Source organism: Planococcus citri, chromosome 1 (assembly GCF_950023065.1).
Source record: "Planococcus citri chromosome 1, ihPlaCitr1.1, whole genome shotgun sequence".
Lineage (NCBI taxonomy): Eukaryota > Metazoa > Arthropoda > Insecta > Hemiptera > Pseudococcidae > Planococcus > Planococcus citri.
Genome location: NC_088677.1, coordinates 88221148 through 88245652, shown reverse-complemented (window position 1 = coordinate 88245652; position 24505 = coordinate 88221148). Strand labels below are relative to the sequence as shown.

At 36.6% G+C, this 24505-nt stretch overlaps 3 protein-coding genes across 6 annotated transcripts in view; 1 reads left to right on the top strand and 2 right to left on the bottom strand.

The window, feature by feature from the left end:
* rsh (radish) overlaps window positions 1-24505 on the top strand; it is a 780520-nt gene that overhangs the window by 288878 nt on the left and 467137 nt on the right. The gene's annotated exons all lie outside the window — the stretch shown is intronic.
* Window positions 574-5326, bottom strand: LOC135839879 (uncharacterized). Its single transcript, XM_065356127.1, has one exon. The coding sequence runs from the start codon at window positions 5217-5219 to the stop codon at window positions 3645-3647; it is 1575 nt and encodes a 524-aa protein (XP_065212199.1). The 5' UTR covers window positions 5220-5326; the 3' UTR covers window positions 574-3644.
* Window positions 6668-24496, bottom strand: LOC135837214 (protein 5NUC-like). Its single transcript, XM_065352419.1, has 5 exons — window positions 23584-24496; window positions 7972-8172; window positions 7673-7880; window positions 7391-7587; window positions 6668-6754 (listed from the first exon to the last, which is right to left on the bottom strand). Exons 1-5 carry the CDS (start codon window positions 23941-23943, stop codon window positions 6668-6670), a joined length of 1053 nt encoding a protein of 350 aa, XP_065208491.1. The 5' UTR covers window positions 23944-24496.

The following is a 24505-nucleotide window of genomic DNA, read 5'->3' as shown; positions in this document are numbered from 1 at the left end:
GACGACCTTACGACCTTGAGAAGACAGGCAGGCACGCAGTCAGTCTCGAGAGACGAGACAGACAGACAGACGACTTGGGAGACTAGACAGGTGGGTCAGTCACACGGTTCACTGACCTTAATAGGCCAGACAGACGACCTTATGAAGCCAAACAGACGGGTGAATGGCCTAAAGGGGCCAGACAGACACGCAGCTAGGCCAGCTTGAAAGACCAGGCAGACATACATGCGACCTTGGGAGATTAGACTGGTAGGTCAGTGACCTCGAATGTCCAGATACATTGGCCAATGACCCGAATAGGTCCGACCGGCCGACCGACAGACGACCTTGAGAAGCGAGGCAGACGGGTCAATGACCTAAATGGGCCATGCAGGCAGACAGATAGCCTTTGGGACACAGACAGACACGCGGAGAACCTTGGGAGACTACATTAAGGCATCTACATATTATGTAGCTTGCCCTAATTACACTGGTAGATCATTCAGTGACCTTGAGAGTCCGGACACATGGGTCAATGATCTTGATAAGTCAGACAAATCAAATCAAATCAAATCAAATATATTTATTGCAGGTCACAGCTTTCGCTGCATTTACAATGTCATACAAAAAGGTACTAATAGATACAGGTAGGTATGAATAACAGTTGGCATACAGGCCATTTTTTAAATGTTACATACATTTATAGAAGGGTTTAAAACGATAAAAATTATTGAAAATTGAAATTTAAAAAATAAAAAATAAAAATATGAATATAAATGAAGTAGAATACTTAATGAAAAAAAAAAAACAAGTAAATAAAAAAAGAAAAAGAAAAAAAACAAGGAAAACAAAGTAAGCTTATGAGTTTAGCTGTAGCATTTCTTCAACATCATAGAACGCATATCTCTGTAGCCAATTTTTCAACTTCTTCTTAAAAAGGTTTTTGGATTGTATATTTTTTAGTTCTTGTGGTATTTTATTATGAATTTTTGAGGCCATAAAATCAACGTTACGTTGCATAATTTTTGTTCTTAAATTTTCACCTATTGCCAAATGTTTGAATCTTGTTTCATATGTGTGAGAAGGGACCTTGAGATTTATTATTCCATTCTTTATCATAATACACAGTTGAAGTATGTACTCACAGGGAGCTGGCAGTATCTTGTTTTCAATAAAGACAGGTTTACAGGATTCTCTTGGATGTTTTCGAAACATTATTCTTACAGCTCTTTTTTGTATTAATAGTACACGTTGGAGTAGACTGGGATTACCACCCCAAAGTGCTATTCCATAGGTTAGATTAGAATGAAATAGGCCAAAATATGCAAGTTTTAAAGTGTGAGAGTGTGTTATTTCACGAAGCTGTCGTAGTAAGTAGGTATAAGTGGAAAGTTTTTTGATTAAATGGTCCACTTGGTTATTCCATTTCAAGTCAGAGTCTATTAGAACTCCTAAAAATTTAGTTGAATCTATTATCCTGTAACTTTCTGTTATAGAAGAAGGTACCTTACCAAATCCCAAGAAATGTGTTTTATTTAAATTTAGTATCATTTTGTTTGCCGAAAACCAAGCTATCAACCTATTCATGATGCCCTGAATATGACTACTATCAATACCTTCATCTATTTCTAGAAGAGCTGTTGTATCATCCGCAAATTCTGTGAGACTGTATCCAAAATAAGGTGATAAATCATTGATATAAATAATAAAGAACAGTGGACCTAAGATGGATCCTTGAAGTACCCCTTGCTTAATAGGTTCCACATCAGAAAATGTGCTATTGTTGATTTTTACAATTTGGGCTCTATCAGATAAGTAGCTTTTGACCCAATCTGATAGTATACCTCTAACACCATATCTCTCCAATTTTTCTAGCAGAATGTTGTGGTCAACCCTGTCAAAAGCCTTAGACAAGTCACAAAGAACTGCTAATAGATTTTTCTTTTGTTGGAGACCATTCAGTACCTCATGAACAAATTTATAGATTCCATAAGTGGTATTCATATTTTTCCTAAAGCCAAACTGGGATGGGTGGAGTAATTTATGTTTTTCAAAGAAATCTGATAATCTTTTGTGGAATATTTTTTCAAATACTTTAGAGAAAACTGGGGTAATTGATATTGGTCTGTAATTATTCAGTTTATCTCTCTCTCCATTTTTAAAGACAGGTGTTACTACACTAGTTTTCATTTCATGTGGATAAACACCCTTTTCAATGGATTCATTGAAAAGTGTGGCAAGGGGGTAAGCAACAAAAGGGGCTGAGAGTTTCAGTGTGTTAACATCAATGCCAAGATGATCTTTTGATGTGGAATTTTTGAGGGAATTTATTATGCTGAGTACTTCATACATGTTGGTGGGTTCACAAAAAAAGGAGGGGAGTGTGTGATTTACTAGTGAGAGAGGGTCAAGGCCATGTGATATTTGGGGCTGATCTGGCAGCTTTGTGAAAAATGAGTTAAAAAGTTGAGCAATTTCATTGGGGTCTTTTGTTGGTATATTACTATTAGAGATAATTTTAATAGACTGTTGATTATTTGGTCTATGGTTTATAATTTCCCATGCTGTTTTGTTATAATTACATGAGGCTGAGATTTTCTCATCAATTGCATGTTTCTTAGCTGAAGCCACTAATAGTTTGTATTCAGTTTTTTTAACTTTATATTTCTCTCTCAAATATGGTGATTTGATTATTTGGCTGAATTCTCTGATATCTTGTAGCTCATGTTTTAATTTCTTTAGTTTCTCTTTAAAGTGGGGTGAAAATTTTGTGTTCATTTTTTTTGATGGGTAATTTTTAGTAACTATAGGGAAGGATTGGTTGAAATATTTTACATATGTATTTTGAAAAATGCTGAACTTCAACTGAAAATCATTACCCTGGAGCATGCTATCCCAGTCTACTGTGTCCAGAGAGTTCACAAATAACTGCTTATTATAATTACTAAAATTACGAGTTCTTAAGCTAAATGGTTCTGTTTTAGGTGATCTAGACTCTAATGATATAGCTAAAAGTATTCCATCATGGTCAGAGATATGCGTCCTACAAACGTTCACTTTGAATGACATATTCTTATCACATATAAAGTTATCTAGGCAATTATTCAGCCTAGTTGGCTCCTTGCAGCAGAGGAGTAGGCTGCATGATATCATCAGATCAAGAAGTTTTTGAGACATACTGGACTTGATTAATGTATTTATGTTCAGATCCCCTCCAATAACCAATTTTTTCCCCAAATTTTGAGAGTGAAATATTGCTTGTTCTATCTTATTAAAGAAAACATCCAGATTTCCAGCAGGTGGCCTGTATACAGAGAGCACATTAATACCCCTACTGGTAAGGTTTACCCCACAGATTTCAATGTCTCCTTCCACAGAGAGTTGGCATATTTCATCTAAATTTTTGTAAGCAGTTCCAAGACTATTTGCCAACAGTATACATGCTCCCCCTCCCCTCCCTGAAATCCTAGAGTAATACGAACCTAAAATGTAGCCATCAACCCTGAGCATAGGAATTTCATTAGGACTCAACCAGTGCTCGCTTATGCAGGCTACATGAACATCAAGTTCTCCCAGGGTATGCTCTACTAGGGACACCTTATTTCTAATCGATTGTACATTTTGAGTTATTAGATGTATATTTTCATTAGCCAAAGAGACTGAGCTTAGTGAAAATTCTGGGGATAGGTGAAGATAGATTGGTAAGGGTGGCCTGGCATTCCACATTGCACTGGTGGACAGCTCTGGATATTCATTGCAGGATGTGGTACTGTGGAAGAGTGTACAGGTGGTGGTATCAGTGGAGGTATAAGGGGCTGTTGAGAGTGATGATGGAATGTAGATGGACACGAGGTAACAGTAGGTGAGACACAATTGATGTTTTGTAGAGAACTGCGGTTAAAAGCGTGTGTGCCACTATTCCTACTCCTACCATAGAGGTGATTATTAAAACGTGGTGTAACGTTATCATACATACGACTACCTCTTAAATCTACGTTAGTATAATCACAACGCAATCTTGAAGAGAATTTATCACGACTACAGTTGTTAAATTCAGCTTGGTGAGCTTGCACATTACGAGTATTACTACTAGAAATATTTTTGTTAGAACTAGCAGAGTGATTTTTATGATTGGAACTATTACGATGTTGCACATGCACATACTTAATTAATTTTAAATTAGAGAGGATATTACACATATTGATACCAAGTTTGAGTTTACCTCCATGATGTAGGTGAAGACCATGTTGAACGTAGTCAGTTGATTTGGGCTTATAACACCGCCAGATTAGCTGCTTACTGTTGATAACCGATATAGTAGAACGAATGTGTTTATTTACAGCCGATATTTTGTTATCGAGTTCATTATCTCTCTGGGTAAAAGGTATTTCAAATCTAATAACGTTGGTTTTCTCCGATACTCGTAATAAGGCTTGAATGTGGGTATTTGCCTCATCAATTGTGGGTGAATTGGAGCCTCCGTATATAATTACACAGTCACGAGTAGTGTAATCAGCTGTGGTTGTCTCAATATCTTCAAGAAATTCGTTCAACCCACAGCCAGGACGGAAGTGGGCCTGTACTGTTGCCTTATCTCTTATAAGATTACTGAGTACACCTTGCATCTTCCGCACGTGGCTATCTCCAACCAGTAGAATACGTGGCTGTGTTATTTGCACAGTGTCTGTTTGTGCAGGTGCGGGTTGAGGGGAATTCACAGACGCAAACTTGTCCAATATGGTATCCACGTTATTTTTCACCACTTGTATATCATCTATTGCCTTTATTTTATCTGATAAATCTTGTAGATAAAACAAAATATCACGTAACAGCACTTCTGTACGTTTTGCATCTTTACACAGGTTTGCGATTGATTGCTCAATATTCATTGAGGAGGGAACGAGCGTACCAAGCGATCCATTAATGAAAGATATACTACCGTCTGTTTCGTCATTATCAGTTTGAATGGGCTGAGAAAGTGGGGTAGAGGTGCAGGAGGATGCCACACTGTGCATTGAAGACGTCGATGCTCCATTATTAATAGACTGGGATGTCCTCTGGGGCGTCCCTTCTCTATGTTGGTGGGCCTTTCCATTAGAAGATGTGACGTTTACCTTGTTTGGTGAAACGTGTATGAGAGCTGGACACTTTGATGTTGAGCATTGGTATGTGAATGTGCCATCAGCACAAGCCCGCACTTCACGATATCTATGACCCTGATAGACGAAATGTACTACCATTATGGCTTATTAGGCTTACGAATAAAAGAGTTTATGAGATTGGTAAAGTTTTCACACTATTCATTAAAAGTTTAGAATACACTACTATCATTACACGATAAGAGCACTTGAACGCGGAAACACACGTCTATACGTTACGATGGCATCACAGACAGACAGACGGACAGACATCCATGAGAGGCTATCAACATAATGTAACCATGATTTAAGACTGTCCTTGGAGAGTAGAGACTGTACAGCAATTTGATAAGTTCGTGTTTTGAAAAGAATTTTCTCCCAAACATTAGGTACGCGTGAACGTGAAGTAATTCCAAAATCAGTGTTGCCGTTCTAAAAATTTAAATCTCGTCTGGTTGATCTCAAAAAATAGTTCGACTTTTTCGATAAAATTATGCTGAAAAGTTTCATTTTTTTTGGCCACAAATCACTAAAAATTGTCGTTCTTGCAAAAAAATTCCAAAAAGCCTAATTTTTCTTCCAAAAATACTTATAAGTCTCGTTTTTTTGTTAAAATTATCAAAATGTTTCTTTCATGTCAGAAATTGAAAAAAAAAATGAAATAAAAAATTTTCATTTTTATGTTAAAAATCGATTTTGAGATTTTTTAAAATTGAAAATAGGTGAAAGACACTTTTTCTCAATTTCTAACATGAAAGAAACATTTTGATAATTTTGACGAAAAAAACTAAAAAGGAGACTGTAAAGCAATTCTGGGAAAAGAAATGAGGCTTTTTGGAATTTTTTTCGCAAAAAACGACCATTTATTTTAATGATTTTTCGCAAAAAAAAAATGAAAAGTTTTCATTAAGTATATATTTTTATCGAAAAAGTGGGACTAATATGGTATTATGATGTAAAATGATAAGTACTTTTAGCTGAAACGGAATAAAATAGGTTTTTAGTGAAAAAAGCTAGAGTTACCGCTAGCGGAGTGCAAAATTGCTAGACTTCTCGCTAATAGGTGAATTGAGAATATCTGGCGATTTTCCTGAACCAAAATCGCTAGGAATCGTTTGAAATTCGCTAAAACGGCAACACTGTATCAAAATATCGAAATATATCTTTGAAACTGCGGGGGATCATTTTAGAATGAAGTGGTACCAATTTTTTGACCACTGTTGCCAACTTCTAAAACTCGAAAAAATTTATAATTTTTTGCCCATTAGGTACCTACTTCTTGTTTTTTTGAAATCGGTAGTAATGACCAAAAAATTGATACCAACCACTGCATTTCAAAATAAGTATTTCATTAGTTTCAAAAATGATATTTTTCAATTTTTTCGCATAATTTGTGCAAATCATTTGAGAAGAAAAAATTTCAATTACACAATGTACCTATGTACGAAAATGAGCGACTTGCAAATTTTCAACCGCTCAGTAGATCCCTAAAGGATTTCTCAAAAATTTCCACGTCTTGTTGAATTTTTTTTTAATTCGAAGATGAATTCTCATACAAGGTAACTTCTGAAGACAAGCGAAAATGTGAAATTAAGGGGAGTTGGTCCATTTGGCGATTTCGGTGTCAAGATCCGTATCTGTTGAAACATATTTTGAAATTTAGTAGGTGAAAAATAGTCCCTTGTTAAGTAATTACCCCTCCCCTTTCACCACAAAACTTCAATTGAGGTGAAATTTGGCTCACTGGAGGAGCGATTTTGAGCTGACGAAGTTGATTTTTCTCATTTATAGGGGATTTTCGAAAATGGCGAACTGTCCATTTGATATTTTTTACAAAGAAATAGAATCTTGAGATGAAAATCTGAAGACAAGTCAACGTCGCGAATCGATTTCGACGGTTTTTGAGCAGATCTGGTGCCTCCAACACAAATTGACTTTCCTCGTGAATCGTTCCAGGATGTCAAATTAATTTGGCATTTTTTTTTTGGGGGGGGGGGGGGGAATTTCGCTTCAAAATGCTCCTTAGGATATCCCCTTTAAGAAAAAGTTGTCCCATCCGATTACCTACTCCATATTATATGCCGTAAGCCGGACTAATACGTAAGTTGGTTTTTCTGAATCAATTAGAACAAAAAATATGGTTTTTGCACAATACGTATAGTCGTATATAATGAAAAGTTTTAAGTGATTGAGATTTTTAAATGTTCAAAATTTCGAAGTTTGTTGAGGAGGAGGAGGGGGGATTTTTTCAAATTGGATTTTCAAATTCTTACCTTTCTGATAGTTGAATTAAGCATCTGCGGATTTCCGGTTGCGCTGAGGACGTTACCTTCGTCATCGAAGTCTACCATCAGTCTGCCTAAATATTTACTATACGCGTACGCCTGCACTACTGGGACTATTTTCCCCGATTTTTGGAACACCATTGTCGGATACTCGGATGTGACCAATTCAACGCTAGGTTTTGCATCTATTAACAAAGAGGATATAAATGATTAGTGACTGTCGTATCTATCACGTATCATTCTGGATGCAGTTTCATTGATGCAACCTACCCTTTGGCGAGTACAAAAATGAATGAGAATGACCACCAACGACCACACTGACCTGTTCTACCTGGGCGGCTATTTTCTTATCGTAGTCGAACCCCGAATGCCCCAATGCGATGATGATTTTGATTCCTTCGGACTTCAATCGTCGTGCTTCGCGTCGAATGTATGGTATTTCTTCGAATATTTCCAGATTTTCCGTATTCGCAATATCCTGCGTGAATAAATTCGCAATCGAGTGATATTTTTGCTCGTGATGAGATGATATTAATATGTATACCTAGATAAATTAAAATTTTCCATACTTTTGTTTCGGGTGTCAAGTATCCGATAACTCCGATTTTTTTTCCTTCTACTGTTAGAACTTTTGACGGTCTCAAGTTGGGCAAATCTAATCGTTTTTCGCTGGTTATGTTCAGATTGGCGCAAACAACAGGTGTTGTTACGTGTTTCAGGTATTCGACTAGGTTGTTAATTCCGTCGTCGAATTCGCGATTGCCCAATGACTGAAAAATGACAGTGTGTAAATTAGCTTCGTAGGTGGTTTGTAAAATTTTCTCACATGTGTGTCTATAGGTTTTGAGGTGTTCAATTTGTTTAGAAATGTATTTCATTGACAAAGTTTAGATTTAATGCCAAGCCGAGATGCCCAAAAATTGAAAAAAGTCGTAGCAGTCTGCCGCTGCGTAAGAGCCAAATTTTTGTGCCAGAAACATTGAGAGCTCTTGAACTACTCGCACCCTCGCTTCACTCCTGTGCTTCACCTGTGTTTGAGGGGAAGTCCCCCCTACACCCCCCTTGGGCTTTGCCCAACTCTCTTCTTCCTCCTTCACAAAATATGGTAACAAACCTGTCTTGACCCCGAAACAGGTCAAATAGGGTTGGAAGGTTGAAACCTTCAAAAGGCACTTCGGGTTCATCCTTCCATCGTACTGTGAAAATTTGAACCCTCTAGGTCAATTTAGAGGTGCTGTAGGCTTTCCTAAACGTCAAAAAACATCAAATAGCCCAAAAATCCACTTTTTGACCCTGGAGAGGGGTCAAATGGGGTTGGAAGGTTGAAACCCGCAAAAGGGACTTCGGGTACATAGGTATGGAAATACGCCATCTTTGGTTATAGAAAAAAATTTTTAAAGACTAAATTTATTAATAGATAATACCACCAATTTACGTTATTTTTTTACTTCATATGAGGAGCTTGGTTACAAAGTTAGACAAACGCCACAGGGTTGATTTTGAGAAAATCCATGTTTTTTGTTACAAAAATATACAGCATCGTAAAGGCGGGGGATATTTGGCAAATTGTAGTGATGATACTGAGTAACAAAAATTCGAAAAATATCCTTCCACCATCACCCCCCACCACTAATAAAATGAACCTGAAAATGCACTTGTCTGATTTTGAAACCAAGATAAAGATAATTTGAAAGTGAAGTTGTCTAGATCAGTTAGGTTTCGATACGTGTAGGATTTTTAACCCTCTTTCCATTTCTGAGGTCCCTTAGTTTCAAAATAGTACATAAAAAGTTGAAAAACGCGATCAAAGTTTTGCCTTAGTTTCAAACATGGACATGTGAACATTATCCCTTAAAGACCCAGGCTAATCCTGAGATGTTGTGTGAAAATGCTTTCAATTTCCTGAATTAGATCATCACAAGCATCACTTTAACCCACAGTTTGCCCCCCAGCCCCTTAAAGCCGTCTCGTAAAAGCCATACCGATTTATTTAATTTTCCTTGAAAACCGAGAAAGCAAAAACCCCAATGAGGTCAATCATGGAACTGAATGATATAGTATCATTAGGTGTACTGAATGAGTGAAAACATATCCCCAAAGAACACCCCACCCCTTTTTGGGGGACAAATTTTCAAAAAAGTTGGGATAAAAAAATTGGACCCATGCTCCATTTTTGGATAAACATATTGATGGTAGACCCTTCACAAAATGAAATCATGAAAGGTGTGAAAATGGTGGACCAGAGTGATTTTTTGAAAATTTGATTCGCTTGTCTCGATAAAAACCCGAAAAAACAGAGCATGAATACGCAAAGTACATAATATGGGAAATATTATCAAGTAGGCTTGAAATGACAGAAACAAGAATTGAAAGGAACACAGATGCTTTTAACAGCACATAAGTTCAGATAATCTACAATCCACCCATCAAATCTGTTTATCACTCCGTCGATATTCTTTCTCGATATTTGTCACCAAATAGTTACATCCTACAAAGGTTAGCAGTACAATTGTTTTTCTGCAGAAGTATCGAAATAGGTTTATCAACCACTTTGAAAAGCTTTACACGGTCAAATTGCAGCACTCCCTGGCATTTCGTAATGTTCAAGCATTCATGAAGAAGTCACTATCCCTTCTCGATCATAGATAATGTAGTTCTACATCATGAAAATTGCACGAGCAGAAGTCGAGGTTCACAATCATGAGATTGTGTCCAGCTTATGACTACAGGATTCAGGGGATTTGAGATTCAGTAAAAAGCTTTCAACTGTTGTTCAACCACAACTCTGAACTTTTGAATGTTTTGAGAAATTCCTGCTGAAGTTGATATTCTTTCTCGATATTTGTCAACAAATAGTTACATCCCACAAAAAGTTAGTGGTACGATTGTTTTTCTGCAGAAGTATCGAAATAGGCTTATCTACCACTTTGAAAAGCTTTACACTGTCAAATTGCAGCTGTCTCTGGCATTTCATAATGTTGAAGCATTCATGAAGAAGTCACTATCCCTCCCCGATTATCGATAGTGAAGTTGTACATCTTGAAAATTGCTTGAGCAGAATTCGTTGTTTCCAATCATAATATTTCATGATGTTGAACTACACTATCAATGATCGAGGAGGGATAGTGACTTCTTCATGAATGCTTCAACATTATGAAATGCCAGAGACAGCTGCAATTTGACAGTGTAAAGCTTTTCAAAGTGGTAGATAAGCCTATTTCGATACTTCTGCAGAAAAACAATCGTACCACTAACTTTTTGTGGGATGTAACTATTTGTTGACAAATATCGAGAAAGAATATTGTTTATTTATTCGCGAAATAATTATTCAATATTCGAATAGAAAATTTGAAATAATTCAACACGAACAGTGGACTGTATAATTCGAGCATAAATACATAATAACACGATCATAACAACAACAATTCGAACTAGACATCGTAACTAGCAAGCTAGAGTGCGTTGCAACGACAGTGGCGCACTCGATACCACAAACTAATCGAATTTACAACTAAAACGAGAACAAAATACATCAATACCCATCAACATCCTCCCCTCAAAAATAAGGTACACCTTATTTTTTAAATTAATCTAAACAACTTAAAGTTATCAACAAGTTAACAATTGACAAAATCAATCATAAATTTAATCATATTACATGATACATTGACATAATTACGAGTTACGAAAAAAAATGACAAAATCAGGAGAAAAATTACAAATCTGAGAATTACAAAAAATTTTACAAATCATCCTTAACAGGTAGTAAAATAAGATTCTGAACAGAAGTTTTTCGAGTACCTCCATTTGCAAACCTCAATTCTACATTTCGAACAAGACCTGACTCGTCTGGGAAAACGTCAATGACTATAGCCATAGGCCATTGAAAAATACCTTCAGTTTTCGAACGGAAAAGAACAACATCATCAATCTCAACATTACGTTCCTCAACTTTCCACTTATATCTACAACGAAGGTGATTGAGATAATCTTTTCTCCAAAACGACCAGAACGTATTTACAACGCTTGTCCATAAGCGATAACGATTACGTAAATTAACAGTTCTAGAATCCTCAACAATCGGAAGTTCCATCAACGCCGTACCAATTAGAAAATGGGCAGGTGTGATAGGTTCAATGAGACTATTTTCACGTCGATATGATATAGGGCGAGAGTTCAAAATACCCTCTACTTTTGTAGCGATCGTTGAGAGTTCTAAAATGTTCAAAACTTGGCTACCAATAGCCTTTTCGAGTATTTTCTTACCAGATTTTACCGCAGCCTCCCAAATTCCACCTTGGTGAGGACTGCGAGGTGCAATAGTATGCCATTCGACCAAATGTTCACTCAAAAAACGTTCGAGTTTGCTCTGTTCTAAAAACCTACGAACACCAATAAAATTCGTGGCATTGTCCGAATAAATTGCCTTAGGCAATCCGCGCCTATAAATAAAACGTTCGAGAGTATTTAAAAACGCATCAGCCGTAAGGTCTTCGACAATCTCTATGTGAACACCACGTGTCACAAAGCAAACAAAAAACGCAAGATAAACCTTGTTTATTTTACCAGAACGATGTGCAGTGCATTTTACATTGATTGCACCAGTTAAATCAACACCTATCTTAGCAAAAGGTCTACCTATTTCAACTCGACTCCTTGGCAAATCCGCCATAAATTGGCGCAAAGTTTCACCTCGAATACGTGTGCATAAAACACACTTACGAATTACTTTTTTGATAACTGTAATAACGTTACCAATTGCATAGAAACGTGTACGAAATACGTTCAATACATACAAACGAGAGGCATGATAATTTGCTCGATGCAAATGTTCAATATAGCGTTCGACAAATTTAGACCTGGCATCAACCAGAATCGGAAACTTACTTTCATACGATAATGCAGCAGCTGATAAACGGCCTGCATCTCGCATAATACCAGTTGGATCGAGAAACGGAGCTAATTTGAACAACTTGCTTTTCTTATCTACGTGACTATCTTCACTAGAAGATAAGCACTCAATTTCAATTTGAAAATGTTCTCGTTGAACATGTTTAACTAGAGTAATAAACGCTTCGTTGCGTTCACTCGTTTCTAATGGTACAACCAAAGGTAGGACCTGCTTGATACCTACCAACTTACGATCGCATATCCTATCTTTACGGTTTGGATTGGCTATCGTTTTTAGCCGTTCAGATCGTAATCTAAAAATAAATCTACGAACAAAAGCAACAACCGAAATAATTTTATACCAAGATAAACCATGGCTCAAAATAGGTAGGCATACTTCGTCCTTGATAAAAATAGCCATACCTACTTTGGTTAATTCTGGTATCTCACGTACCAATTCGAATGTACATGAGGTTATTTTTTCAAATTCATCAAAATTATTTAGCCATGTTGGCCCAAAAACCAACAAATTTTGTTCAAAAAACTCATTAGCCGAAATACCTCGAGTACCTAGATCCGCTGGATTTTCTTTGGTAGGTACATAGTACCAGTTTTGCAAATTCGAATTTTTACCAATATTTTTCACACGATTACAGACAAAAATTTCAAGTTTTAGCGGATCTAGTTTCAGCCATGAAAGTACTACCTGAGAATCGGAAAAATACAAGACGTTCCCTGCTTCAATTTTCAATTCTCCTGCAATACGCTTCCCCAAAATTGAAGCTAACTCAGCGGCCATAAGTTCAAGACGATGAATATGTAGCGTTTTCTTTGCTGGCGCAACTCGCACCTTTGAACATACAAACGCAACTTTTATTTGACCATTTTGATCAATTGAACGAAAATAAACGACACTAGCATAGGCTTTTGTTGACGCATCAGCAAAAATAACAAGCTGACGAGTACAATTCTCAGGGTATTCTACACGAAGATACAAACAACGAGGTATAGAAAATCGATCAAGTAATTGCAAATCAGCCCTGTAGGCTAAAAATGCATCCTTCAGCTCATCTGACACAGGTTCGTCCCAAGTTCTCCCCTCTAACCAAAGTTCTTTCAAAATTAATTTAGCTCTCACCGAAACAGGTGCCAAAATACCCAAAATATCGAAAAGCTTAGAAGTATCACTAAGCATTACACGTTTTGTGATGATTTCAGGGAGTTCATCAATTTTTACATTGATACTCAACGAATCAGTTTCTGGGGACCAAATTAGCCCTAAAACATACACAAAATCGGTACCACCAATTATTTTCGTTTTCAAGGGTTCTACAAGTGACGAATCAAGTGTCAAAAGAACTTCAGGCGAGTTACTTTGATATTTGGTCAAATTAAACCCATATTTCGCGAGAGAAAAATGTACAGCTTTCTGTAACTCAATCAAATCTTCAATTTTGCGAGCACCGGACATCCAATTATCCATGTAAAACTCTTTCGCGATCGAATCAGCCGCTATTGGCCGGAAATATCGAGTAAATTCGGCAGTTTTTTCCAAACATTTCGTAGCTATCCACGCAGCTGGACCTATACCATTCACAAGAGTGGTCAGTTCAGCAATACTAATCTCTCCTCTTTCAAACCTACCAACAATAGATTGAAATTTACGATCATCTTTATGTACCAAAATCGAACGGTACATGCGAAAAATATCAGCACAAATGGCCCAAATAAATTCGCGAAACCGAATACAATGAGAGAAGAGATCCTTTTGAATAACTGGACCAGCATACAGGTGGTCATTTAACGAAGTACCAGATTCATCCTTACAGGATGCGTTATAAACGATACGATAATTCACTGAACCAGGTGAAATTTTTGTGACCAAATGATGCGGGATAAAATACGCATCTGGTCTAGGTACATTCGAAATTACCTGCATGTGACCTAGCTTCGAATATTCATCAAAAATGTCGTCGTATGCCTTTTTGGCAACATCAGACAAACGTTTTTCTGACCTCAGAAATATTGATTTTGCTTTCGAAAACGAACCTTTCAATAAATTTACAGTTGGTTTCAAAGGCAACGAAATAACGAAACGTTTTGACTCAGGGTCAATTTCAACTGTATCTTCGAAATGCTTGTTAATTAACTCGAATTCGGCGATCTTTTCATCAAGCAAGGTTTTTTCATCAGAAACTTCATCAATTTTCATAAACCGATCGAACTGACGAGACAACTCCACATTCGAAAACCCACAAAAGGTATTCTGCTGAACAAAAAAGGCAGATTTCGAATTCGAATGGGAACCAGAAATTACAACTCCAAATTGAGAATCACGCAAGCAAATACCTTCGACAAAACGACGTTGTTCACCTAAAATAAATTCTACATATTCACTACCTAACAATATGTCTACATTATCGTAAGGTAATTCGAAATTTTCCGCAAATTCAAGTGAAAACTTATCAATAATAGGCTTTACATCATTACGATTAACATTACATGGAATTTTACCAATTACTTCGGCATCAATAGCAATAGAAAATTTTGAAAAACGAGATTTCAAAACACAACGAACTGACGAATTCAATTTAGTTGAAGTATTATTTATGCCTACTAGAGACGTTTCATTTTCACTTTTAAACAAAGGTAATTTCGTTCGAACACAAAACTCCCTACTTACCAAACTAATTTCAGACCCTTGATCAAACAACACTCGAGCTAATTCGATTTTATTTCCACAAATTACCTTAACCACCACAGTTGATAACAATACGCATTTCCGAGCTGAGGAAGTGGCGCACATAGTCGTTGAGGTTGTTCCAGTTTGATCGTTGGTCGAAGAAGTTGACTGCTGCGATGACGAATTCGAATTGGTTTCAGCACTGCAGTTGAGTGACGAAGGTGCAACATATTCACGATGGAGCAAAACGTTATGAGCCCCTTGGCACTTGGAGCAATTTGGCCTTTTACAAGCACTAATGCCATGAAAAGGGTTGAAGCATTTCAAACACAATCGATTTCCTTTGACAATACTAAAACGTTCGTTGACAGTTTTTCCACCAAACACCTTACATTGGTTTAGAAAATGTGGATCACCACACACAATGCATTTTATGTTACAAGGTTGTTTCACAGCTGCTAATGATTTCTTATCACCTTGATTCGATTTTTCGGACGACTTGTTTTGTTTACCAGGAGGTGACGAGTTGGTTTTCTCCTTTGGCTCGCCTAGAGTGGCAGTTTCATAGGCGAAGCTTCTATTTATCAGGAACGAAGCAAGTGATTCGAACGAGGGGTACACTGAATAATCGTGATTACTTGTGTCCCAATCCATTCTCAGCTTGTCTGGCAATTTTCGAGCAGTTAAAAATGTAACCATTGGCGAAATCGAATTTGTATCTAATCCAGCAGCATTCAACCCACGTAGACATCGTTTTAATTTCTCGACACTTTCTCGAATGTTTGTGTTTTTAATCGCAGGAAGATCAACGATATTGACGAAATGTTCAGCAATTATTCGCCTGCGATTGAAAAAACGATTTATACAAACCCTGCAACGTAGGTTTATACAGCTTTCCCTCAGTACCAACGTCCTTCATCGATTCGACTGCTTTACCAACCATGCATCTTTTCAACAAGTACATACAATTTTTGATAGTCGTCATAGGCTTCATTTTTGTCAATTGTACTCGAAAATTCGTTGAACCAATCAATAAATTCACCATAATTACCATCGAACTTTGGTAGAGGAATATCGTTCAATCGAATCGTTGGAGAAAATCCAAAACCTGGATCCGAAAACGAAGTATTTGGACCAGATCGGCGAGAAGGAGTACTGCTAGCGATTGGAGGCTTCAATGATTCCGCGAACGTTTTAGCTCGAGCAACGATTAAATTAAGTTCATAAAGTAGGTCATCACGATCCTTCATGATTTCCTTTTCTTTCTCAAAGATTTCGTCGGCAGTTAAACTGGTACCAATATTTTTGAATAAAACTTCATCGACAGCTTCTAGTTCAATCAAATTTTTACGCCACGAATCGATAAATACTTCGAGTTGACAAATCATTTCATTCGATACCGTTTGCTCAACCAGAGCTTGTAGGTGAGCTTTATCCCGTTCGCAGGCATGGAGCAGTCTTCTTTTACTGTTGACGGCCCTTTCATAATCCGCCTTGTCTTTGGCAGCCTTTTCTCGAGCAAGTCTCTGCTGTTTTTCGGCAGCAGATTCACCCATTTTTCAACGAACGTTAAAATCAACGAATACAATTACGAATACGAATACGAACCAATCGAATTTTTTGCACAATCAACGAAATTGCACAATTACAACAAATTTTATTTCGAACATAACGAACGAAATTTACGAATTTTACGAATTTTATGAATTTTACTTCGCGAACTACACAATTTATCCGGAATTATATCCGGCTCGGAGGACCATGTTTATTTATTCGCGAAATAATTATTCAATATTCGAATAGAAAATTTGAAATAATTCAACACGAACAGTGGACTGTATAATTCGAGCATAAATACATAATAACACGATCATAACAACAACAATTCGAACTAGACATCGTAACTAGCAAGCTAGAGTGCGTTGCAACGACAGTGGCGCACTCGATACCACAAACTAATCGAATTTACAACTAAAACGAGAACAAAATACATCAATACCCATCAACAAATATCAACTTCAGCAGGAATTTCTCAAAACATTCAAAAGTTCAGAGTTGTGGTTGAACAACAGTTGAAAGCTTTTTACTGAATCTCAAATCCCCTGAATCCTGTAGTCATAAGCTGGACACAATCTCATGATTGTGAACCTCGACTTCTGCTCGTGCAATTTTCATGATGTAGAACTACATTATCTATAATCGAGAAGGGATAGTGACTTCTTCATGAATGCTTGAACATTATGAAATGCCAGGGCGGTGATGCTTGAAATTCGTAATTGGCTTTATCGGTGTGATCGGTCGTAATAAAAATTTTGATGAAAACCGCGTGAACTGTCGTATTGGGAAACTGCTATGCTTGAAAAGTTGATAATAATGATAAATTTTTTTTTGAGAAATTGTTGGCTGCTTGAAGTGAAACTGGAGTGGCAAATTTTTTCGTATCTATATCTCGTTCTACGTTTTTTAAAATGTATATTAGAAATTTTAAATTCAAATTGAATTGCATCTGATCGCGTAATTGAAAATGAAATTAATTGAAAATCCAATGAAAATGGACAAAGATCAAATTAGATTAGAAAACTTTTACATTTTTTACTCGTAAGTAACCATGTAATTTTCATTTTTGGACGCAAAATTCCACAATCATTATGATACCTTACGCTCATTACGATTTTCAAGCATTGCAAACTAAAAAAAAATAACGACCGATGAGGCCAATTACGATCGATTGCGATTTTCAAGCATCACCGCCCAGGGAGTGCTGCAATTTGACTGTGTAAAGCTTTTCAAAGTGGTTGATAAACCTATTTCGATATTTCTGCAGAAAAACAATTGTACTGCTAACCTTTGTAGGATGTAACTGTTTGGTGACAAATATCGAGAAAGAATATCGACGGAGTGATAAACAGATTTGATGGGTGGATTGTAGATTATCTGAACTTATGTGCTGTTAAAAGCATCTGTGTTCCTTTCAATTCTTGTTTCTGTCATTTGAAGCCTACTTGATAATATTTCCCATATTATGTACTTTGCATATTCATGCTCTGTTTTTTCGGGTTTTTATCGAGACAAGCGAATCAAATTTTCAAAAAATCGTTCTGGTCCACCATTTTCACACCTTTCATGATTTCATTTTGTGAAGGGTCTACCATCAATATGTTTATCCAAAAATGGAGCATGGGTCCAATTTTTTTATCCCAACTTTTTTGAAAATTTGTCCCCCAAAAAGGGGTGGGGTGTTCTTTGGGGATATGCTTTCACTCATTCAGTACACCTAATGATACTATATCATTCAGTTCCATGATTGACCTCATTGGGGTTTTTGCTTTCTCGATTTTCAAGGAAAATTAAATAAATCGGTACGGCTTTTACGAGACGGCTTTAAGGGGCTGGGGGGCAAACTGTGGGCTAAAGTGATGCTTGTGATGATCTAATTCAGGAAATTGAAAGCATTTTCACACAACATCTCAGGATTAGCCTGGGTCTTTAAGGGTTATCTTAGTTTCAAAAACGGACATATCCTGGATATGTCTTATTTTGAAACTAAGACAATGTGCACATGTCTGTATTTGAAACTAAGGCAACACTTTGAGTGCGTTTTTCACCCTTTTACGTACTATCTTGATAGTAACAGACCTCGTCAATGAGAAGAGCGTTAAAAATCCTATAAGAATCAATACCTAACTTAATTTTTGTGGAAGTGGCATTTGTCTAACTTTGTAACCAACCTCCTCATATTCATTTTAGTAAGGTAAAGTGGGGTAATTCCGATAGCAAGCCCTAGCTTTGTTGCAAAACACATTTTGGCACAAATGATGAAGAAAGTAGGTAGTTTTAGTGCTAACCTACACCCATTAATGATCAGATGGTTCATCTGCTCTGTTTTGTCAAGTCTGTGCAGTGTTCAAAATCTGAATGCCCAAATCCTTTGCCGCAAAAAACAGTGCACTTTTGAAACTAGTTTTTATCGTTCAAAACTTGTTGAAAAATTCTGTTTAGAAGCTGATATTTGATGAATACGTGTTAAAGCGTCAGTACCTCATTTGATTTTGCTTTTATAATTGAATCAGTGGGAACGAAAAGGGGCTAAGTCCATTTTCGAACTTTTCAGGAATAACAAAAAACTGATTTATTTGAAAATCAAAAATTTTTGGTAAACGTGCTTAAGGTCATTGAAAGAGGACCCCAAGACACAATTTTTAGCTCTGTTTAGAAAAAAAAATATTCACGTGCGCCGGCGCTGTTGCTGCCTAAACAAATGGGACTTAGACCCTTTCTGCACCCAATCGACAAAATTTCTTTTGAAATTGCTCGGGCACGAATGGGGCTTGATTCTACATCTAAGTACATCATTTAAACTGCTATCTCGTTTAAATTGACCAAAAACCCCTTGAGTTCCAAGACTTTTTGCCGAAGTTGTTAATTTTTTCATCATTTTTCAGTTCAGAGATTAACTTAAATTTCAAAAAATGGTCAAATCAAATCAAATCAAATCATTTATTTTTGCAATGGGCAGCTATGCTGCATTTACAAAGTGGTCTTCTCAAAAATGTTAGTTATTTTTCAAGGAATCAAAAAAATTTTACAAAAAAGTTATAAATGCGGATCCGCCCTTTTTCTGTGCCCAAATACCACTTTCCCGGCAGTTTTGCGGAAATCTGACATCACCAGTCGATCCGCCGTACTTTGAAACCCCTGTATCCGTGAAAAATTTTTTTTCCAAAAAATGTGACTTGTTACCTTTCCGTTCCCACCGATTCAATTATTTGTTTGGTGGCATTGAATTATTAAACATGTCAATCATTTTTCATGCTGCGGGGTAATTCCGATAGCCCCAGCAAAATTGTCCTGCAATGTTTTTTCTCTGTTTTGATGTATTATAGTTTTAGGGGGTCGAAATTATCAAAGAAAATCCTCAAAACGGGGCATTTTCCTCTAGTTGGTTTAGTTTTCAAAAATCATGCCTCAAAAATGCATATTTGTGAAAAAAAATTAATTTTTGTTCTAATGATTCAATTTACCTACATGAAATAAAAACCTAAATATGCAATAAATGGTATATTTCAACAGTACTGGCTCAGAATTACCCTGGGAGAATTCCTTTCCTTGTAAAACTCATTATCGGAATTACCCCATTTTTAGGGTAATTCTGATAACTCAACCTTCCAAAATGTTTTTTTCAATTATATGTATGAAGCCTTCACACAAATACCACTAAAGACCTGCATTATCCGATTTTATGAACTTGGCGTTACATGCATGAGCTATTCGAGTTCCTCGCCTCTCTGGAAGTGAATGAAAACATTTTTTTGATGGTGGAAAAAGTCTGGGGAATATCTAAAAAACATACACTTGAGTGGGGAGCCCTCCTCAAAAATTGAAAATTGAATTATAAGCCTAAATATAAGTGTTTCTTCAACCTGATGGAGTATATACCTTCTTTTCATGGCCCAGCAGGGAGCTGCTTTGAGAACACATGGAAAAAATCAAGCACATGCCTGCTAGTGCAAACCAAACGTCGGTCCACAAAAAGGTCAGTGAAATGCCATGGGCTGCGTAATGTATGGGGGCAATCTATATAAATATAAATATATATATACTAGGGGGCTCCGCCCCCTGGCCGCTCCGCGGCCTCACCCCCGTACTCGTTCCTCGGGCTTCGCCCTCGGAACTCGCTCTTGGGGGCTGCGCCCCCAAACCCCCCATCGCTATCCCTTTTATCTCTTAGAGCTCGCTTTTCAAGGTTGCCCCCAAGTCCCTTTCCTTACAACAAACTATATATTACTAAGCAAAATGAGTACTTGAAAAGAGAAATACTCGGCTGAAAAGTATAAGTTGGATTTTTTGTTTACTATTATTTTGATGATAAATAAAATGCTTAGCAAATTGGAAATATTCGGCTGAGAAATTGAAGTTCAAAGTTATGATTGTTCAAAATAATGCTTTTTTGATTTTTAACTTTTCATGCTTAAACTAAAAAATTTTGAATTACAAATGTTTTATAACATATCTACACGTCATAAGGAATATTTTGAAAAAAAAAAATGAGCAAAATCGGTTCAGTTTTCATAAATTTAGAGGAGGGGGTCCAAAAATTGGTTTTTGGGCCATTTCTCCCTCTGTATGGGACCAAATTGGTTCAAATTTTGAAATTAGGTTTAAAACGCAATTTGGAAGAAAGTGTATTCCCAAAATTTTTTTATGTTGACTTTAGCCCCCTTTCTCTGAAATTTGAGGCCCTTAAAATCAAAATTGGGCCTTCGCTATAGTTTTCGCATCAAGTACTCGTCGAGGGCTTTCTTTTAAAAAAAAAATCAGCTTCCTAGGTGTAATGGGGGCCGAATGAGAGCCTGGTGAACTTTTTTTGCTTGTAGCTGTATACTATAGATAGGCATTGCGACAGGCATATGAGCCAATTTCAGAAAATTTTGAAATTTTGAAAATCATTTTTATTTTCTGTTTTAATTTACAAATCTCAATTTTAATTGCAGAGTCACTGAAATATATAAATTATTTCTATCATGGGCGAAAATGAAAATTTTTGGAGAAAATTTGGTCATTTTGTAAAAATTGTTTCATTGCAAAAAAGTCTGACCCACAACAAAATTTTTGGTATCAACAATATTCCCATAAAGCAATAAAATGCAGAAAAATCATTTGTCAAATTTATCATCATGCATACCCAATCTATAGACCTCGCGTTAGTACTACATATCGCACCTCGGGAGTAATAAGGTCACATCTCAAAAAAAATTGATTATGATATTTTTGCATTTTTGGGGTTTGTATGACCCCCCTCAACCAAAAATTACACTTTGAGTTGGGTACATCATCTAGATCTTGTAAAAAACGCAAATGGCCTAACTCAAAATCTCAACAACATTGCAAGTTGTTTGGAGTTATAAGGGCACATCTCAAAAAACTCCACCTTTTTTGAGCAAATTTCATACATACAAAGTGTTAACAAATAGTTTTGATTGTTTTGAATGTTTGTCAGTTAGAAATAGTCACAAGGAGTGCATTTTTTATTGGTTTGTACCAAATGGAAAAATTTTTTTAAATTGATCACTTTTCAGAAAAATGAATTTGCGCATATCATGAAATTATAGTTTTTTGAGAAAAACTCAAAAACTAAGCACTTTAGAAAAAAACTAACGGCATTAAGTCGATTGGAAATTTAATTCTCTACAACTTTGTTATCATGAAATTTTTTTTGGACGCTTCCTTTTGCCTCCACATCAACTTTAATGAAAGGTTATAACTCAAAATGTTTTCCAAACATTGAAATATTTCCTCTTTAAGATTTTATTTTTCAAATTATTCTTATGCTGAATGAAGGTAGGATACCAGATCTTTAAAATGAGGTGCTATTCATTCCTCACAATTAATTATAAGTTGATAAAAATAATGAATCAAGTTTTTTAAAAAAAGAAAATCACTCTCCTGTAAAATTTCACTTTTTTAAGATGTGACCTTATAACTCCCAAGGTGCGATATAGCGAACATCTCTGAGAAACAATTACTGAGTGTAGCTAACTTTGACAAAACTGGTTTGAAACACGTGGCTCACTTGTTATATAACTTTAGCCTTTACAAAGTGAGCCAGGCTGGTAAACCTACTGGTTCACTTCTTATGCAAGATTAACCCACACATGGGTTCATAAGTGTGCTGTCATGAACCTATATATAAAAACTGAAACACTGGGAATCGTCTAGGTTGAGCTCAAAACGTCGAGAACTATCAAAATTTTTTACCCCCTACCTTATTATCAAAAGTTGGGACTACCGCAATAGCCATAATTTCTTACAAAAATTTGGCTAAAAAAACAACAGTTCATCATTCAGAATTTTTCAATTTTTTTGGTAATTCAATTTTTCATTGAAAATAATGTAAATTTGAGTTTAGGAGAGGCTACAAAAATAAATTTCTGGATTTTTGAAACCCTGTCTTCTCCTACGGTTATTATTTTATCGTGTCCTGCGATGGATTGCATCAGTCAAAAATACGAAATTAATTAGCTTGTCATGTCATATTTCCCAATAAACAATGTGTAATTATACTCGTTAGATTTTTTATCTCTTAAAGACCCAGGCAAATCCTGAGATGTTATAAAAAAATGCTTTCAATTTCCTGAATAAGATCATCGCAAGTATCACTTTTACTCACAGTTCACCCCCCCCCCCCCAGCCTCTTGAAGTCACCTCGATAATGATAGACTTATTTATTTGATTCTCCTTCAAAATCGAAGAAGCCAAAAACCGAATTGGGTCAATCTTAGAACTGAATTGGGTACATTTATATAGTTTCATTAGATGTACTGAATGAGTGAAAGCATAATTCCAAAGAACACCTCACTCCTTTTTTGGGGGGCAAATTTTGATAAAAGTTGGTATGAAATACAGGGACCCATGCTCCATTTTTGGATGAACACATTGATGGTTGAGCTTTCACAAAATGAAATCAAGAATAGTATGTGCAGCTCCACTACAGTATCCCGCAAAAAAACTTTTTGTAGGAATTAGTCCGAATAAAATAAACTTGAAATTACTGGACTATAAATTCAGAATGAAAAAAAATTTAATTTATAAAAATGAAGAAAAAATTTACCATAACGTCGAGTCCGAGTTTATCGATCAATTCGGAAACAACTTGCCATTTGTAAAGCGTGTAGTAAGGAATATCCTGGAATGTGTCGCCGGCATTGATGAAGATGCTGGGTATTCCCTGAGCTTTGGCCTCCTGTCGGGCATCGTCGGCGGCCTTTTTCATACGAGCGAAACCTCCGTAGCATTTATTCTGCTTGACGCACTCGTCCGGACATCTCGCCGTGTACACGTCTGTCTCGACGAATCTGGCGTGCAAATCGTTATTGTGCAATATCTGAAGACGAAACGTACCTTGAACCGGTTCCACAACGAGGTAGACGTGCGCCCAGAATAATAGAAAGTACGCCGCGAACTGGTTCATTTTCGCGATCACAGGTGTTGGTTTTTTTCCACAATTTCGGAGGGTCCCAGTACAGCTGACTGATGGATACGAATGCGGATGAACGAACGATAGTCGACTGACTGACCCGAATGACGATGTGATATTAAGCGATTAAATAATGCTGTATTTCGAATGCTGTCTGCTCACATAGGGGATCGTGGCTGTGATAATTTCAATACCAATGCCTAAAAACAAGATAGGCGAAAAGCACGAGTTGCTGGGTTATTTGCGGTCTTACCATTAACGTTGTCATTTGCCATTTGCCACTTGCCACTGTGAAGCTCAGTTTATCATTTTACTACATATGTATATTTTAGGATGCTGTACGAGTACTATGTACACGCAGTACGCACCTGCACCGTCCTCGGTTATTTGGATAAGCTCCGAAGGTAAATAATGTAGGTAAAACGTACAGTCAACCTTATTGAAATATGATGCGCACTTCGAAATAATCGATGTATTTAAACATGTTTACATGATACAAAATTTGTACATTAAGGGTATTCTCTACCCAATGTTATCAGTAGCAATTCTTGATGTC

Excerpts from the sequence above, each read along its gene's own strand:
- LOC135839879 (XM_065356127.1), bottom strand. The coding sequence starts at position 5,219 with ATGGTAGTACATTTCGTCTATCAGGGTCATAGATATCGTGAAGTGCGG.
- LOC135837214 (XM_065352419.1), bottom strand. The coding sequence starts at position 23,943 with ATGAACCAGTTCGCGGCGTACTTTCTATTATTCTGGGCGCACGTCTAC. Across the intron at positions 8,173-23,583 it reads AACTCGGACTCGACGTTATG|TCATTGGGCAATCGCGAATT; the intron begins GTAAATTTTTTC and ends GTCATTTTTCAG. Across the intron at positions 6,755-7,390 it reads TTAATTCAACTATCAGAAAG|ATACGGATCTTGACACCGAA; the intron begins GTAAGAATTTGA and ends ATGTTTCAACAG.